The 20,085-nt window shown below is 46.3% G+C and overlaps 1 protein-coding gene across 1 annotated transcript in view; it reads left to right on the top strand.

Annotated features, from left to right (window-relative positions):
- SDAD1 (SDA1 domain containing 1) overlaps positions 1-20,085 on the top strand; it is a 221,128-nt gene that overhangs the window by 123,597 nt on the left and 77,446 nt on the right. Inside the window, exons 15-18 of the mRNA XM_063919903.1 lie at positions 2,192-2,289; positions 14,370-14,446; positions 17,320-17,440; positions 17,527-17,612. Of these exons, the coding sequence (XP_063775973.1) occupies positions 2,192-2,289; positions 14,370-14,446; positions 17,320-17,440; positions 17,527-17,612 (382 nt within the window). The remainder of the gene's footprint in view (positions 1-2,191; positions 2,290-14,369; positions 14,447-17,319; positions 17,441-17,526; positions 17,613-20,085) is intronic.

Raw genomic sequence — 20,085 nt, forward strand, 5'->3', positions numbered from 1 at the left:
CAGCCCGCCGTGGCGCGTCCTTTGAACAATTGTGCATGCGGCTACGTGGTCCTCAGTGAACACGTTCATTTAGGTTCTATGCCTTTGATACTTCCACCTCCCATGATGCTTCCTTTGGACGCCGGGTTCTTGTGTCCGCTACAGTGCGTCCCCTCCCATGAGGAACTGCTTTAGGACATCCCCGACGTTATTCCCTGTGGAAACCGGAGATTTATGGTAAGACTTACCCTTGTTAAATCTTTTTCTGCAAGGTACACTGGCGGATGGGTGTTCCTCTAATTACCCTATTACCCAGGGTGGTCAGAAAGTTTAAACAGGAAGACCAGCAGAGAATGGCAATGGATGCACTACTTCTACTCCCTCAACGTTCAGACCTACTAACGCAGGGTCCTGGTTATCACAGACATGTGGATCGATTGTCTTTGATAGCGTGGCCATTTAAACTTCTATCCTGAGGTCAAGAGGATACTTTCAAACAGTTTTCAGAGCAAAGAAACCTTCCTTAGCTCGCATTTATCACCAAATATGGCAAGCCTATTTTCATTGGTTCAGTGAAAGAAAATCTACAGCCACACCACACTGGATATGCCCAAGATCACCAGAGATCTTGGAAGCTATGCAGTGATGGGCCTGGTGAGTGCTTGGATGAGAGACATCTGCGAATGCCAGGTGCTGTAGGTGAATGGGACCCCAGTTTCCAGGGTATTAGCATTCCTTCAGACAGGAATGGATGGCTTCCTTGAGATCAAGAGTCGGCATTGACTGTAGAGTTCCAAAAGTAAATGACCAACTTACAGGATGTGCGTTCTTTTTTCCAGGGTATGCTGCTCATTCAACCTTTGGTTGTTTCTGCTACAGTGCCGTGGGACCTGTTTAGTCCTGAGAGCCCTTCAAGTTATTCCATTTGAACCACTTAATAATATGGATCATAAATGGTTGACAGCTAAAGTGTCTTTTCTACCGACCAGGGCGTCAGCTAGAAGAATATCAGACTTAGAGATATTGTCCTATTGTTCCCCATTTCTGTTTGTTTATCTAGATAAAGTAGTTCTCAGAACTAGATCTGGGTATCTTCCTAAGGTGATAACAAAGTTCCACCTTAACAAAGAAAATGTTGTCCCGGCCTATTAGGTTCCGGGACTTTTCGGCGGGAGATGCATCGCTGGACGTGATCCGTGCATTAAGGATCTACGTAGATTGTACCAGTGTCATCAGAAAGGCATATTCTCTCTTCATTCTCTATGGATTTCACAAGAGAGGATGGGCTGCTGGTAAGCAGACACTGGCAAGATGACTTTGGATGATGAAGCATATTCTCAAACTGATCTCCCTGTTCCTGCTAATGTCTCTGTTCACTCTACTCGTAAGTTAGGTCCTTCATGAGCAGCACAATGTGGTACTTAAACAGAACAGGTATGTAAGGCAGCCAAATGGTCTTCCATTTACACATTCATTAAGACATTATGCCTTAGTAACCTTTGCCCGAATTCAGCATCGTGAGAGGCAAAGGATTCTCCTGGGCATCAGGAGCGTCCCCACCACTAAACTGCTTTGGGAAATCCCATTGTTATCCAGTGGATAACCTGTGGACCCTGCCGGAGAAATATACGTTATGGTAAGAACTTACCGTTGATAACGGTATTTCTCCTAAGTCCACAGGTATCCCACACTGACACACCTGATTTGAGGATCCTTTATACTCACTTACCTCTTCCTTCTTGTACGGAAGGGTGTGCATGTGTGTTCTTCTCGCCTGATTAGGGTTCTACATGATGCTTCTGCTTTGGAATCCAACTGATTTGCCTGAGCCAGGGGGCGGAGATATATGGACGGGCCCGTTGCATGCTGGGAAGCCGGAAAGCTTTGACTGGTGCAAATCCGCTGTCGCTCCATCATATCCCATTGTTATCCTGTGGAACCTGTGGACTTAGGAGAAATACCGTTATCAACGGTGAGTTCTTGCTATAACGTATATTTTCCTGTGCATCTCTGTGGTGTTGGTGGCAGCTAGTTGCCGGCGAACACAGTCCAAGCGCCAGCAGCTCATGCCTATTGCTTTGAATTGAATTGCCCCTTAGGACTGTTATACAGGTGGGAAAAGTAATTAATATTTTGCTGCTGTTATAGTATATGCTTTTCAGATGCTACACCCCAGTTTTGTTAGTTATGCACTGTTTTATGTGGTTTGCAGAATAAATGCTATTAAAGAGTTAACCGCTCGATGTCCACTGGCAATGACCGAAGACTTATTACAGGATCTAGTACAGTACAAGACACACAAAGATAAAAGTGAGTGAAATGTTAATGGAGCACTAATCCCCAAGGTAAACAATTGTAAAGTGTTACCCTAACATTTTAGTGCAGCGCTGTTTAAAGATCTAATTACTGCGTCTATTTATGACAGAAAGCTGCAGTATTTCTAACTTTCTTTTTAGCAAGTTGTCCTAATGGGAATTAATGCAGATCAAAAAGTGTGCATGCATTTAGGCTGCTGTGACATCATTGGTCCTGCTTATGTGTTTGTATCGACCATTTCTGCACAGCACACCATCCGTCACACTCTTGCCTGCTTAGATAGAAAAGTGCCCCCCTACTAATGTGGCGACTTGCTCCAGAATGGTGAGAGAGAGCGTGATGGACATATTTAGCGAAATACAAGCCCTGCAGTTATTGTAATGTATGCATAATTTCTCATACGTCCACTTTAGTACCATGGGGTATAGACTGTTCCGCAGGAGCCATGGGCACTTTAAGACTTTTTCAGTGTGTGAACTGGCTCCTCCCTCTATGCCCCTCCTCCAAACCTCAGTTTAGAAAATGTGCCCAGGCAGACTGGTCGCACTCTAGTGAAGCTCTACTAAAAGACTTTAGGTTTTTTATATTACAGGGAGACTGCTGGCAACAGCCTCCCTGCTTCGTAGGACTTAGGGGGAAGAAATAGGAACCAACTTCCTAAATAGTTTCATAGCTCTGCTTCTGCTTGACAGGACACCTTTAGCTCCTGAAGGGTACTGAACACTAGCTGCGGCTATGCGCTCACTGCCACAGCACGCCGTCACCCCCTAACAGAGCCAGAAGTCAGAAGACTGGTGAGTAGTGTTACCGGAGATCTGCAGAGAGGGACCTCCGGTCATCGTGACGGCTTAAGGTACCGCGCAGTAATTAGGAATGCTGCTTGAGCATGCTATCCATAACACAGAGCACAGCAGGGCGTGGGTGGGGGGGGGGGCGGGTTGCGCCCTGGGCAGCATGAAACCTACTCTCACTGGCAAAAGGCAGCATATGATGTTGTGGCACAGTCCTACACCCTCGCCAGTATAAAGATTACAAATTAGCTGAGGGGAAACGTGCCATTACAGGGGGCGGAGCTTCCTCAGGCAGCCGGCACACTGTTCAGCGCCATTTTCTCCCACCTGCTGCAGGGGATGAACTGCTGATCCTCCTCTCCACTTCTGAATCAAGTATCAGGGTGCAAAAAAAGGGAGGGGGGGGTGTTATTTGGGTGCTCGTACTTTCAAAACCACTAAGCCCAAATCTAAACAATCTTGGTTCGCCCCTGAGCCTGCTTCCAAGCTAGACAAGCCTGCTGCATGATGGGGCGAGCCTCACCCTGGGAGGCCGACTTCTGCAGTTCGCCCAGGCCTGGTTAAAGACCACTTTGGACGCCTGGGTGTGGAAAGTTCTCTCACGGGTATGCAATGTCTTTCAAGAGACTTCCCCCTCGCCAGTTCTGTTCAACAGTTATCCCCTCGGATACATTGAAAGCACAAGCTCTACACCTGGTTGTACAATCCCTTCTGGAAACAGTAGTGGTAGCGCCGGTACCTCTGTCCCAGAGAGGCAGGGGCTACTGTTCGACCCTGTTTCTAGTTCTGAAACCAAATAGGTCTTTTCGGCCTTTTCTTTTTCATCCACTAGGGGTCACTGGAGTACTCTTGGGATATGGACGGCCTCCACAGGAAGTAGGCACTGAATAAATTAATTTTTAAACTACACCTCCCCTCCATATCCCTGAGTACCTCAGTGTTTTTTCTGTGCTCGACACAGTTAGTAGGCTTGTGGCTTTGCTGCCACAGAGGTCCACATTTTATTGGAATTTTTTCTAAGTTTTTTTCTTTTTTCAACGATTTACCACATCCCTTCCCCCCTTCCAATAGGCGTGGGTCCGGGATAGTGAAGGCTGCTTTAGCAGCTGTGGGTGTCGGACCTCTCTAAAAAGAGCTCCCTCACTACCACGTGCAGGACTAAAACCTGCAGTAAAGGCTGGACGGAACTTACAGAGAAGCCCCGTCATAGCCCTCACCACAGGGTCCAGGTATGTTGAACGGGGCGGTCAGCTCACGCTGCCGCCCCACTGTGTGGGATACTGTGTGTGTGTGTGGGTGGTCCCCCGCCGCTCTGAGCTGCGTCAGCCACATGGTTTTATGCATAGGCCGCTCCATGAGTAACTTTGCTGCCACAGTGATGTTCCCTGCACACAGAAATGTCAGGGTCACTGGATAAAAGATCATGATTCAACTCTTGTTGATAAAGGGAATACAGCAGCGCTGCATATGTATTACAATAGACTATGAAGTCTTTGTTAAAACAGGATACAAGTTACATGTGCAGGTTTGAGTGCAACATAAGATGTTTATTAAATCTGCCTACATAATTATAAATCGGCACTTTGTGTTATACTGTGAGCATGGGGACATATTAACCATGCTTCCTGTTGTTTTCCTGTTGTATTTCCAGAATTTCCTGTGTTACATCTCTCCCCATTGAAGGCGCAGGGGTGTTAAGGGGAATTTGGGATCAGGCATATTGCTGGCGTGCACTGCACTTGGCCAGATATATATTTAAGAGACACCTTAGTGCTATTTACTGAGTCGTGCAAGTTGTCTGTCTTTGTTTTTTTTTTGTTTTTTTGTATTGTCTGTCTGCATGAGTAAGACACCAGCAATTACTAATAAGCAGTTTCCCTGCCATGTCTAAAACATGGGTATACACTCACTTCTCTTACTAATTATTTATTTCATAAACTGTTTATAATGATCCTAAAGACTGCAAATCTGAATCATGGCTGTGGCAGCCAAATACTTGCTTTGTTCACTGTTGTAAAGTAAGATATGTTATATCAATTGGTCAGCACATGGTGCTTATAAAACAGTATCTGTGGAGCACTGCAAAGCCTGCAGCAGCTTTGGCTTAATTCACTTGGCCACACCACACTGGATACGCTCAATCTCATCTGATTTTGGAAGCTAAGCAGTGTTGGGCCTGATTAGCCACCTGGGAGTACAAGGTGCTGTAGGTATTTTTAATCTACAGCCACACCACTCTGGATACGCCCAAACTCATCTGAGCTTGGAAGCTAAGCAATGTGCATAGTGTTTTGCCATCTGGGGGAAACTGGTGATCCAACTAGATTGCATACTAATACATGCTAGTTCAAACTGTTAAAAATAGCTCAGTTGGGGCTTACACGATCAATATAAACCTACCATAGGTTTAACAGTCAGGATAGCTCTCCAGTGGCTGCTCCCAAGAGCGCGCTCCCGGCGCCGGCCACTAGATAGGGCCCATTAACTAAACTGTGGTTAAGCAGCAGTCATCTCAGGTTTTAAGCCTGTGTGAGGTCACATTTAGTTTCAGACTTCTAAAAAATTTATTATACCTCTGTATCAGGATATATCTGGATATTTGTATATGGGTATATAGTATATATGTGATTGTATGCATACCTGACGAAAATGCCATTTTAAATAAACGGGCATTGAAACGTTGCTATTTAAAATCCTCTGCCTTTGTGAATCATTGGAGTGCCGCACCACCTTGTGCTTGATATATATATATATATATATATATATTTATTTATTAAGGTCTGAGTATGTGTGAATATACATTGTTGTATGTATGTGTAGATATATATATATATATATATATATATATATATATATATATATATATATATATAATATGCTGACATTAAAAATCTATTTTGCAGTAAGCAAGACTAATTGGTCAGCACACAGTGCTTATTAAACAGTATCTGTTGAGCACGGCAAACATGGTGAGTTCAGGCCTCATCTGCAGCAGCTTTGCTTATTGTTTTTACAGGTGGCTCTGTAGCTAAGTGGTTAGGCTTTCCGGCCACAGTGAACATTGTGATTGCATGGACACTGGTTCAGATCCTGGTTTAACAGGTGTTAAAAAAAAAACATGGTAGGACACCATTTTCTTTTAACGTTACTTCCTGGTTCTTTCCCGGAGGTTGCTGCTCTACAAAACTTAGCATCTGGAGGAGCGGGGTGTTGTTAGGAGTTTAATTTATTAATTGTTTTTTGTACAGCATGACTCTACAGGAAGATTCACTATTGCTGGTAACCACATGCACGGTAATGCAGGTTAATACACACGTTACTTCCGTGGTGTACTTACTGGTTGGAGTACATGATCACTAAGTCTAATGCATAGTCAAACAAGCAGCTTTGCTGCAAAGTCGGTCACACAGTGTGTCGGACAAATACGAATCTGGGCCAGTGGCGCAATGTATAACGCATCTGACTATAGATAACAAGATTGTAGGTTCGTCTCCTACCTGGCTCGTTTAAGTTGTCGTGATTGTATAGTGGTTAGTGCTCTGCGTAAAAACTGCACAGACAGACCCTTACCGGTCCTCTTTTGGGGGAATGCGGGGGCATGTACTGCCTGAGGGGAAAAAAAAAAATAATAATAATAATAATAATAATAATAATAAAAAAAATATTTTTTTTTTTTTTTTTTTTACTGTTTCAGTTAGATTGTTGCGGTCGATTTGCCGCCAGCCCTCATAACACCAGGCCAGTACGTCAGGTTCTCAGCAAAGGCTGAACGATTTCCAATGAAAGACAATTACAATCATTGGGTGTTTTACTACCTATCGGAGTGTACCCTACACAGCAGTAGGGCTGTTGCTTCGCCCTGCTTTGGTAAGGGTTTTTGAGGTAACAAGGCTGTAGTGGCAGGGCACTCCAGTTCAGGGTTGCCCTAAATAAAGACCACCTTACACTTCTTGCTACCTACAGCTTCTTTGGACGTTGGCAGTTGGTTCTTGCGTTTTCAGCTTCGCTAGTGGCGCATAACATCCACTTTGGCTACGTTCCTAACAGGCGGAGTCGGATTCCAAACGAGATAGATCGCAGACCAAGTGGGGGTGGGGAAATCTGATTTCCTACCATTGTCTACGCGAATTCCTGAATGATTCCGTCTCAACGACTTCAATTCCTAGACATGATTTTCGATACGGTAAATCAAAGAATTTACCTACCCGAACAGAAAGTACAGGTCATTCGTTATCTGGTACAGTTAGTGCTCAAGCCACGCACAGTCTCGGTTCATTTGTGCATTCGCCTATTAGACACAATAGTGGTGGCTTTCGAAGCGCTTCAGTTCGGAGGACTTCACTCACGTCCTTTTCAATTGGATGTGCTCGCACAGTGGTCGGGCTCGCATCTGCATATTTACCGCAGGGTGAGGTTGTCTCCAAGGGCCAGAGTGTCTCTACTCTGGTGGCTCAAAGTACAGAATCTAACCGCAGGGAAACGGTTCGGTGCCTGGAATTGGATAATTCTCACGGCGGACGCGAGTCTCAGAGATTGGGGAGCTGTAGTTCAAAATTATCAGCTCCAGGGTCTCTGGGCGGTTCACGAAAGATTGCGGTCTATAAATGTACTGGAACTCCGGGAAATTTACAATGCGCTACGACAAGCAGTGCACAGGCTGCAGGCTCAGGCTGTTCAGGTGCAGTCAGACAATGCGACGGCGGTCGCATACATCAACAAACAAGAAGGAACGAAAAGCCGTATGGCAATGCGGGAAGTAGCTTTAATCCTCTATTGGGCCGAGTATCGCCAAATGATATTGTCGGCAGTAGTCATTCCGGGAGTGGACATCTGGGAGGCGGATTATCTCAGCCGTCTGAATTTTCATCCAGGAGAATGGGCATTAAATCCAGAAGTATTTCACATGCTGGTCCAGAAATGGAGTTACCCGCAGGTGGACCTGATGGCATCTTGCCACAATCATCAAACGCCCCAGGTCGTGTCCAGAACGAGAGATCCAAAGGCAGTGGCGGTGGATGCTCTCACAATCACGTGGCCATATAGTCTCGTGTATCTGTTTCCACCGTTCCACTACTCCCTCTGTGGCTAAAACGGATCAAAGGAGAGTCCGTCACAGTTATACTAGTGGCGCTTCTTTGGCCTCGGAGAGCTTGGTTCCCGGATCTCCGCTGTCTACTCGCAGTCGGTCTTTGGCCGCTCCCACTACGTTCTGACCTGTTACAGTAGGGTCCGTTCCTTTACCCCGATTTAGCGCGGCCACGTTTGATGGGGTGGCTGTTGAGACAGCTCTCGTAAGAAGAGAGGGCATTCCAGAATCGGTTATACCAACCATGTTACGAGCTAGGAAGCCGGTTACGGCAGCTCATTATTACAGAATTTGGCGTGCCTATGTGGGTTGGTGTGAAGCGCGGAAGTTTCCGACATCATCTTTTAAGTTATCCCGTCTTTTGTTATTTCTGCAGATGGGGTTAGATAGAGGTCTGAGTTTATCCACACTTAAAGTGCAGATATTGGCGTTGTCCATTTATTTTCATAGTAGATGGGCCCTATTGCCGTCGGATCACACCTTTATGTAGGGTGTCCTCAGAGTTCAGCCTCCATTCACTCCACCTACTGCGCCATAAGACTGGAATCTGGTTTTTAGATTTCTTACAGTCTTTTTATTATGAACCCTTACAACAAGCGGATATTAAATTTCTCAATTGGGAAAACAATTTTTTCTTTTAGCCTTAGCTTCAGCAAGGTGTGTTTCAGATTTGGGTGCTTTTCTACCAAAGGTAGTGTCATCTTTTCACATCAATCAACCAATAGTAGTTCCTGTGTTACAGGAGACTCTGGTAGGTTGGATGTGGTACGCGCATTACGCATTTATGTATCCCGAACGTCGACCGTTCGTAAGACGGATACGTTGTTTGCTCTCTATGATGCTGCCAAGATGAGTTGGCCAGCTTCTAGGCAGACCTTATCCAGTTGGATTAAACTGACCATACGTCAGGCTTACCTTCATGCTAGGTTACAGCCGCCTACATCAGTAACAGCTCATTCCACACGGACTGTGGGAACATCATGGGCAGCGAGTTGTGGAGCTTCTACGACACAGCTTTGCCGGGCGGCTACATGGTCTTCGGGGCACACGTTTGTGCGCCTCTACAAATTTGATGCGTTGGCGGCATCAGCATCTAGCTTTGGCCGCCTAGTGTTACAGGTGCCAAACAGCTCTCCCGCCCACGGGGGGAAACTTTGGTACGTCCCAAGAGTACTCCAGTGACCCCTAGTGGATGAAAAAGAAAATAGGATTTTGGTACTTACCAGGTAAATCCTTTTCTTTGAATCCATAGGGGGCACTGGACGCCCACCCAGAGCAGTTTACCTGGTTTGGGGTAGGTTCAGTAGATCTTATGGTAACACATTTTCACCGACTGGTTCAGATTAACAAGTTCTAATCGGTTATGGTGTCAACTGTTTAGTTGTCAGTAATGTTGTGTCAACTTTATTGTTGTCCGTTATGTTATATGTAATTCTACACTGTCAACCTCTCTATCGCTCCTGTTCGGCTCAGTAAAAAACACTGAGGTACTCAGGGATATGGAGGGGAGGTGTAGTTTCAAAATTAATTTATTCAGTGCCTACTTCCTGTGGAGGCCGTCCATATCCCAAGAGTACTCCAGTGCCCCCTATGGATTCAAAGAAAAGGATTTACCTGGTAAGTACCAAAATCCTATTTTCTCAACCTCAAATCATTGAACAAATTTGTGAGAGCGTCCAAATTCCGTATGGAAACTCTGCGCTGTATTGTGCTGGCCATGGAACCCGAGGACTATATAGTATCCCTGGACATACAGGATGCTTACCTGCACATACCTATTGCCATTTTGCATCAGCAATATCTGCGGTTTGCTATTGGCAACCTTCATTTTCAATTCCAGGCTCTACCATTTGGACTGGCCATGGCACCTCGGATTTTCACCAAGGTCATGGCCATGATGACGGCTTTCCTCTGTCGTCTGGGAATCAGGATTCTGCTGTATCTGGACGACTTGCTGATGCTGGCGAACTCCTCAGTCAACTGGAGATGTCGGTCCAAGTTAATCCTTGCCAGGTGGGACGGATTGCCCCATCGGATCAGGTCTCAAATGATGTCCTTAAATCCGGAGGTACGTCTGTCACTGAGCTGGTGGCTACAGGACCAACAGTTAAGCAGGGGTAGTCCCTTCTGGATCTCCAACTGGGTCCTACTGACAACGGATGCCAGTCTGCGAGGTTGGGGCGCGGGGTTTGAGCAACACTCACTCCACGGTCGATGGATCAAGGAGGAATCTCTCCTCCCGATAAACATTCTGTAACTGCGGGCAGTGTTCAATGCGTTGACACTTGCCCTGCCTATGATAAAGAACAGGCCTTTTCAAGCACAATCAGACAACGCCACCACTGTGGCGTACATAAATCATCAAGGCGTCACTCAAAGCCGCATGGAAATGATGAAAGTGTCAAAAATCCTTCAGTGGAGGGAACGCCATCTGCCAGCATTAGCAGCAGTGTTCATCCTGGGAGTTCTCAACTGGGAAGCGGACTTCCTCAGTCGTCAGGATGTACACGCCGGAGAGTGGAGTCTTTATCCAGAAGTCTTTCAACTCGTAGTGGACAAGTGGCGCCTACCAGATGTAGACCTGATAACGTCCGACACAATCACAAGGTTCCGGTCTTCGGATCAAGGACATGGGATCCACAAGCAGTGTTTGTGGACGCACTGGCAATTCCATGGATCTTTCGGTTGCCATACGTGTTCCTTCCAGTGTCACTCCTGCCCAGGGTAATACGGAAGTTCAAGCAAGGAGGAGGAATACTACTTCTAGTCGTTCCAGTGTGGCCCAGACGGCATTGGTTCTCAGACCTGCAGGGTCTCTCGATAGAGCGTCCTCTTCTACTTCCTCAACGCCCAGACCTCCTCGTTCAGGGACCTTGTGTCTACCCGGACCTGGCCAGGCTGGCTTTGACGGCGTGGCTCTTGAAGCATCACTCCTGAGAGCAAAAGGATTCTCTGAAGCGGTCATTCAAACTATGTTGAAAGCCCGTAAACCAGCTTCGGCTCGTATTTATTACAGGGTCTTGAATTCTTACTTCACCTGGTGTGCTGCTAAGAATTATGATGCATTTACTTTTAGAACTTCCAGGCTTTTGGCTTTTCTACAACAAGGCCTAGACTTGGGCCTTCGTCTGGCCTCCCTCAAAGTCCCAAATATCTGCCTTGTCGGTGTGGTTTCAGAGAAAAATTGCGTCTCTTCCTGACGTTCACACTTTGACTCAGGGTAGTTTTACGGATTCAGCCTCCCTATGTCCCTCCTGTGGCTCCATGGGATCTGTCTGTTGTTCTGAATGCCCTACAAGAGTCTCCATTTGAACCTCTTGAGTCTGTGGACCTTAAATGCCTTACGCTTAAGGTTGTTTTTCTGTTGGCTATTGCCTCTGCTAGGAGGGTGTCGGACTTAGGCGCTTTGTCCTGTCGTCCACCCTTTCTGATTTTTCACCGTGACTGGGCAGTTCTTCAAACTCGACCATGTTATGTGCTTAAGATGGTATCCTCTTTTCACCTTAACCAGGAGATTGTGGCTCCGGCCTTCATATCTTCTGGTTTGTCCTCCAAAGAGCGATCTTTGGATGTGGTATGTGCTCTCCGTATTTATGTGGAAAGGACTGCCTCCATCCGGAGGTCAGATTCCCTTTTTGTACTTTTTTGGTTTTCACAAACGTGGTTGGCCTGCGAATAAGCAAACCTTGGCCAGATGGATTAGAATGGCGATTGCACAAGCTTATGCACAGGCTGGGCTCCCAGCTCCTGCTGCTATCAAGGCCGATTCTACTCTGTTGGACCTTTTTGGGCGGCCTGCTGTGGCGCATCCGCAGAACAATTGTGCAAGGCGGCTACGTGGTCCTCAGTGAACACGTTCATCAGGTTCTATGACTTTGATACCTCCACCTCCCAGGATGCTTCCTTTGGACGCCGGGTTCTTGTGCCTGCTACAGTGCGTCCCCTCCCATGAGGAACTGCTTTAGGACATCCCCGATGTTATTCCCTGTGGAACACCAGTGTACCCCGCTGCAGAAAAGATGATTTATGGTAGACTTACCATTGTTAAATCTCTTTCTGCGAGGTACACTGGATTCCACAGGTCGCCCACCCTGACACACTTAGCTTCTTTGGTTTTGTATGGCATTAGCCGCTAGTCCCTTCTCCTGTCAAGAGAATGTGGTTCTATGTGACTAACATCTACTGTCTCTCTTACCTGCTACTGCATTGGACTGTTAAACAAAACTGAGCTCCAGTGCCTGGTGGCGGGGCTATAGAGGAGGAGGTACAGTGCATCCTGGGAATAGTCAAAGCTTTAGCCTGTTGGTGCCTTGGATCAATATCCAACTCTACACCCCAATGTTATTACCTGTGGAATCCAGTGTACCTCGCAGAAAGAGATTTAACAATGGTAAGTCTACCATAAATCTCCTTATCGACCACTATCCATCTTCTGTAAGTTGAGGATCCACCCATGGTCTGACAGATGTCCCACCTGGAGCCAACTCAAAGGCTCCTTTTCCAGTGGATGTTGCTGGATACGGACCGGCTCGAGTGTCCATCCATCTTTGCATAAAATTGTTGGAGAAGATGGTCGCCTCCTACGAGGCGATACAATATGGCAGGTTTCATGCCAGAACTTTTCAGCTGGCTCTCCTGAGCAAATGGTCCAGTTCACATCTTCGGATGCACCGAATAATACGGCTGTCACCTCAGGCCAGGATTTACCTCCTATGGTGGCTGCAGTCCGCCAATCTACTGGAAGGCCGGAGTTTCAGAATTCAGGATTGGACCCTCCTCACAACAGATGCAAGTCTACGAGGATGGGGAGCTGTCACCCAAGGTGCGCAGTTCCAGGGCAGGTGGTTAGCCCACGGAAGTCTTATTCCAATCAACATTCTGGAACTTCGGGCGATCTACAATGCTCTGCTTCAAGCCTCTCCTCTGCTCAAGGATCACGCAATCCAGGTGCAATCGGACAACGCCACAGCAGTGGTGTACATTAATCGGCAAGGAGGAACAAAAAGCAGGACCTGCATGCGAGAGGTGTCAAAAATACTTCTCTGTGCGAAAAAGAAATACAACAGCAATGTCGGCAATCTTCATTCCGGGTGTAGACAACTGAGAAGCAGAATTCCTGAGTTGTCACGAGCTCCACCCGGGGGAGTGAGGTCTCCACTATCAGGTGTTCCAACAGATCATCCACCGGTGGGGCTTCCCTCAGATAGACATGATGGCTTCTCGTCTCAACAAGAAGCTTCTCTGGTACTGCTCACGAACCAGGGACCCTCAGGCGAGGGTAGTAGATGCACTGACGTCGCCTTGGTCTTACCAGCTGTTTCCTCCGATTCCGTAGCTCTCAAGGGTGCTCAAGCGCATCAAAAATCAGGGAGTCCAGGCGATTCTAATTGACCCAGATTGGCCTCGGAGGGCGTGGTATGCGGATCTTCTGGACATGTCCGTTGAAGACCCTTGGCCTTGACCACTGCAAAGGGATCTTCTTCAACAACATATTGATAGGTGTTTTGGCTTCTGTAAAATTGTGTCGCTCTGCGTAATGTGTGTGTGCTATATAAATAAGTATTAAATATAATTTGGGAGAATAAAAAAGATTCTAAAAGACAATGTTTACATTTGTCTCTGACACTAGAATTCCACCAGACCATGTACAGTATTTGGTATCCCTATGTTCATGAGAACTAGCTCTTAAATGTTAGGGTGCATTTGCTAATTATCTACAAGTAAAATTCCAGATAAATATGTTAATGTTTTCTTACATCCTATGGAGGACACTGATAGCACGGGTTTTACAGGTTCCTGAACAACTCAGGCACTCAAAAATGATTACAATGCCCCTGCATCTCCATTCTCTACCTTGTAGTGTTGTTTTATAGCCTGCCACAGGCCCATGAGTGTTTTAAGGTATAGTAATAGGCTGATCACTATGGTTTACGGTTTCCAGCAATATTAGTTTGCTCTAGAATTTCTAGAAATAAACTGCAATCTTCATATTGTAGTTCATATTTTGGAAGCAGTGACACATGTTAAAATCTTGTATCTGTTATTTTGGGAATTAAAATAAAGGGGAGGGGGGACTATTCTGTGTTAATAGGTTATACATTGTTTTGTATGTTTGTCCAAATGAAAACTATGCTAAGAAGGTTCATCTAAAAATTATTATACTAGCACTATTCATATATTTTATGTCTCTCAATTAGATGTCTGTATGTCTGCCAGAGGGTTAATACAGCTGTTTCGCACTTTGGATCCTCACATGTTGCAAAGGAAATTCCGGGTGAGTTACATACAAGACTTCAGGAGCCCAGTGGTGTCTTTCTTTAGTATATGGATAAGAAACAGAAAAATGTTCAGAAAAATGTAGTTTTCATTTTTCTTAATGTCCTGAGCATTTGGTAGACTATAAAACTTGGTGTGATTAATGTGTATGTTTCACACCTTTTCTGTGTGACCATCTTTGCCGACCTTTCATGCAGTGCAGCTACCAAAATGTAATTTTGAAGGGCTCAAATTAATCTTTATACATAAGAACAACAATGTAGTCAGATGGTTGCAGACTATAAATTACTTCAATTTCATTGGATATCAATTATAAACTTAATATGTAGGAAAATGGGAAGACCTACAGGTGTGTCCTCCCACAATTAGCTTCAATACACCATGCAGCTTGAGATGCCCTGCAGGAGTGAGCTGCTAGGTCCAGTGCAACTGTGCTAACTTCAGGCGTCTCTTTGCCATAAGTGTTTCTTAGGGTGTGTACACACGGTGAGATTTTTTCTTCCGATTCTGACTATCTAGTCAGAATCGGAAGAAAAGTTAGTGCAGATCGCAAGGTGACTGTCACCTTGCGATCCCGATTCGATGCCGATGCGTGGTCCCGCGCGGTTGGCATTGAAAGAAAAGATAGACTGTGCAGGCAAGTCAATTTTGACTATCTCTATAGAAGAGATAGTCAAAATTGACACTTAGCCAAAATCGCAGAGAGCCAGTATCGCAAGCACACTCATTATGTGCTTGCGATACTGACTATGTGCCGACCCTGCCCCTGTCGCATAGTGAGAATCGGGCATAGCCCGAATCTCACCATGTGTACACACCCTTAGTTGCACATTTGACATTTGTATATTATGTGTGACTGAGTCTGTTTACGGAGCACAATGGAACTGGTATTGGGAAAAAAGCAGAGTCTCAGGACCTGGCGTGCCAAGAGGAGCTGAATGGCGCGACTGCTGGGATAATGTGTGAGGACACATCTGTACAACACAATAATTAAGGGTTTTTTTGTTTACATTTTATATATGTTTTGTTTGATTTTTAGAGCTATAACACTCAATGTTTTCCCTAACTACAGTATAATTATTAGATCAATTCCATGTGTGTGTTTATTTTGTGGCCATGAGTGTTTCTCACTGCCTTAATTAAACGTTGTCCCACTGATATTTGCAGGCACTGCCAGCTTGTTATGCACATAGTAAAAGTTATGTAGAATTTCCTGAATTACACTGCTCAAAAAAATAAAGGTAACACTTAAACAACACAATGTAACTCCAAGTCAATCACACTTCTGTGAAATCAAACTGTCCACTTAGGAAGCAACACTGATTGACAATCAATTTCACATGCTGTTGTGCAAATGGATTAGACAACAGGTGGGAATTATAGGCAATTAGCAAGACACCCCCAATAAAGGAGTTGTTCTGCAGGTGGTGACCACAGACCACTTCTCAGCTCCTATGCTTTCTGGCTGATGTTTTGGTCACTTTTGAAAGCTGGCGGTGCTTTCACTCTAGTGGTAGCATGAGACGGAGTATGCAACCCACACAAGTGGCTCAGGTAGTGCATCTCATCCAGGATGGCACATCAATGCGAGCTGTGGCAAGAAGGTTTGCTGTGTCTGTCAGCGTAGTGTCCAGAGCATGGAGGCGCTACCAGGAGACAGGCCAGTACATCAGGAGACGTGGAGGAGGCTGTAGGAGGGCTACAACCCAGCAGCAGGACCGCTACCTCCGCCTTTGTGCAAGGAGGAACAGGAGGAGCACTGCCAGAGCCCTGCAAAATGACCTCCAGCAAGCCACAAATGTGCATGTGTCTACTCAAACGATCACAAACAGACTCCATGAGGGTGGTATGAGGGCCCCACGTCCACAGGTGGGGGTTGTGCTTACAGCCCAACACCCTGCAGGACGTTTGGCATTTGCCAGAGAACACCAAGATTGGCAAATTCACCACTGGCGCCCTGTGCTCTTCACAGATGAAAGCAGATTCTCACTGAGCACATGTGACAGACGTGACAGTCTGGAGACGCCAAGGAGAACGTTCTGCTGCCTGCAACATCCTCCAGCATGACCGGTTTGGCAGTGGGTCAGTAATGGTGTGGGGTGGCATTTCTTTTTGGGGGGCCGCACAGCCCTCCATGTGCTCGCCAGAGGTAGCCTGACTGCCATTAGGTACCGAGATGAGATCCTCAGACCCCTTGTGAGACCATATGCTGGTGCGGTTTGCCCTGGGTTCCTCCTAATGCAAGACAATGCTAGACCTCATGTGGCTGGAGTGTGTCAGCAGTTCCTGCAAGACGAAGGCATTGATGCTATGGACTGGCCCGCCCGTTCCCCAGACCTGAATCCAATTGAGCACATCTGGGACATCATGTCTCGCTCCATCCACCAATGCCACGGTGCACCCACAGACTGTCCAGGAGTTGGTGGATGCTTTAGTCCAGGTCTGGGAGGAGATCCCTCAGGAGACCATCCGCCACCTCATCAGGAACATGCCCAGGCGTTGTAGGGAGGTCATACAGACACGTGGAGGCCACACACACTACTGAGCCTCATTTTGACTTGTTTTAAGGACATTACATCAAAGTTGGATCAGCCTGTAGTGTGTTTTTCCACTTTAATTTTGAGTGTGACTCCAAATCCAGACCTCCATGGGTTAATAAATTTGATTTCCATTGATAATTTTTGTGTGATTTTGTTGTCCGCACATTCAACTATGTAAAGAACAAAGTATTTAATAAGAATATTTCATTCATTCAGATCTAGGATGTGTTATTTTAGTGTTCCCTTTATTTTTTTGAGCAGTGTACATTGGTTAAAACTGAATCTGTAAAAGGATGCTTGATCTCTAAAGATCCGCTTTTCTTTCATGCAGGGGAAACCAACTGAGGCCACTACAGAGGCAAAAATCCATGCATATGGAGAATTGGTAGCAAAAGATTATATTCCTGGGGCAGAGGTGCTGGAAGTAGAAACTAAACCTGCAGAAGAGGATGGTAAGTGAGCAGATTATTTTGTGTATAGGCTTTTATTTGTCCATGAGAAGTCTCTGATTGGTAATATACATTTAATGTGTTCTCAGATGGCTGGGAAAGTGCCAGTCTAAGTGATGATGATGGAGAGTGGATCGATGTTCACCATTCCTCTGATGAGGAGCAGAAGGAATTAGTGAGTATAGCATCACAATGAATGATAGATCAAATGAGAACCCAAATTCCCCCCCCCCCCCCCCCCCCAATGTGATTACAAACCTAAACCACCTCTAATTATACCAGAGCTTAATAAAGACTTCTTGTACTCTCTCAAGTACACTAAATTTTATTATGAGCAAGTGTTCAGTAGTTTAGAATTTTTCCTTTGAGAATGCATAGATCACATATTTACTGTAGGAGAGGACCACACAACAGCATTACAGTGCAGATCTGCCTGCATAGTAACCAGTGCATCCACCACCATGTTGGGCACATTGCAACATGGTAACTTATTTTTAGAACTTGTTGTAGAGCAGGGCTGGCCAAACTGGTCCTCGAGATCTACCAACAGTTCATGTTTTCCAGGCCTCCTGGATATCTGTAGAATTGTCAGTTAGGAATGAATGCAGCACATCTTAATTAGTAATGACTACACCTGTGCACCAGCTAGGTGGTCTGGAAAATGTGTACTGTTGGTAGATCTCGAGTTTGAAAGCCCAAGAGGTTGGTGATGTGTAACCAGATTCCGGCCTTGGACTACACTAGACTACCAGAGCAAATTACACTGGCACTGGAGATCTTTACACGGGCCAGGGAACCAGGTGGTTAATGTCAGCCATGGGGTCAGCGCCACCCCAGCACCCCCTCCCCAGCCCAGGGAGCCAGTCTGCTGAGGTCTTTCCACCCTCTGCTCCTTCTCCCTCATAGAGACGCGGGGCAGCTATTTTCTCTATCGTCCTAAGTGGATGCTGGGGTTCCTGAAAGGACCATGGGGAATAGCGGCTCCGCAGGAGACAGGGCACAAAAGTAAAGCTTTTACAGGTCAGGTGGTGTGTACTGGCTCCTCCCCCTATGACCCTCCTCCAGACTCCAGTTAGATTTTTGTGCCCGGCCGAGAAGGGTGCAATTCTAGGTGGCTCTCATAAAGAGCTGCTTAGAGAGTTTAGCTTAGGTTTTTTATTTTACAGTGATTCCTGCTGGCAACAGGATCACTGCAACGAGGGACAGAGGGGAGAAGAAGTGAACTCACCTGCGTGCAGGATGGATTGGCTTCTTGGCTACTGGACATGAAGCTCCAGAGGGACGATCACAGGTACAGCCTGGATGGTCACCGGAGCCACGCCGCCGGCCCCCTCACAGATGCTGAAGCAAGAAGAGGTCCAGAATCGGCGGCTGAAGACTCCTGCAGTCTTCTTAAGGTAGCGCACAGCACTGCAGCTGTGCGCCATTTTCCTCTCAGCACACTTCACACGGCAGTCACTGAGGGTGCAGGGCGCTGGGGGGGGGCGCCCTGGGAGGCAAATGAAAACCTTTAAAAAGGCTAAAAATACCTCACATATAGCCCCAGAGGCTATATGGAGATATTTACCCCTGCCTAAATGTACTAAATAGCGGGAGACGAGCCCGCCGGAAAAGGGGCGGGGCCTATCTCCTCAGCACACGGCGCCATTTTCTGTCACAGCTCCGCTGGTCAGGAAGGCTCCCAGGTCTCTCCCCTGCACTGCACTACAGAAACAGGGTATAACAGAGAGGGGGGGCAGAATAAATGGCAATATATTAATATAAAAGCAGCTATAAGGGAGCACTTAATCATAAGGCTATCCCTGTCATATATAGCGCTTTTTGGTGTGTGCTGGCAGACTCTCCCTCTGTCTCCCCAAAGGGCTAGTGGGTCCTGTCTTCGTATAGAGCATTCCCTGTGTGTCTGCTGTGTGTCGGTACGTGTGTGTCGACATGTATGAGGACGTTATTGGTGTGGAGGCGGAGCAATTGCCAAATATGAGGATGTCACCTCCTAGGGGGTCGACACCAGAATGGATGCCTTTATTTGTGGAATTACGGGATAGCGTCAACTCGCTTAAGCAGTCGTTTGCCGACATGAGGCGGCCGGACACTCAATTAGTGTCTGTCCAGGCGCCTCAAACACCGTCAGGGGCTGTAAAACGTCCCTTGCCTCAGTCGGTCGACACAGACCCAGACACAGGCACTGATTCCGGTGGTGAGGGTGACGAATCAACCGTATTTTCCAGTAGGGCCACACGTTATATGATTTTGGCAATAAAGGAGATGTTACATTTAGCTGATACTACAGGTACCACTAAACAGGGTATTATGTGGGGTGTGAAAAAACTACCAGTAGTTTTTACCGAATCAGAAGAATTAAATGACGTGTGTGATGAAGCGTGGGGTGCCCCGATAAAAAACTGCTAATTTCAAAGAAGTTATTGGCTTTATACCCTTTCCCGCCAGAGGTTAGGGAGCGCTGGGAAACACCTCCTAGGGTGGACAAAGCGCTAACACGCTTATCAAAACAAGTGGCGTTACCCTCTCCTGAGACGGACGCACTTAAAGATCCATCAGATAGGAGGATGGAAAATATCCAAAAAGGTATATACACACATGCAGGTGTTATACTACGACCAGCTATTGCGACTGCCTGGATGTGCAGT

Source organism: Pseudophryne corroboree, chromosome 1, assembly GCF_028390025.1.
Source record: "Pseudophryne corroboree isolate aPseCor3 chromosome 1, aPseCor3.hap2, whole genome shotgun sequence".
NCBI classification, from domain to species: Eukaryota; Metazoa; Chordata; class Amphibia; order Anura; family Myobatrachidae; genus Pseudophryne; species Pseudophryne corroboree.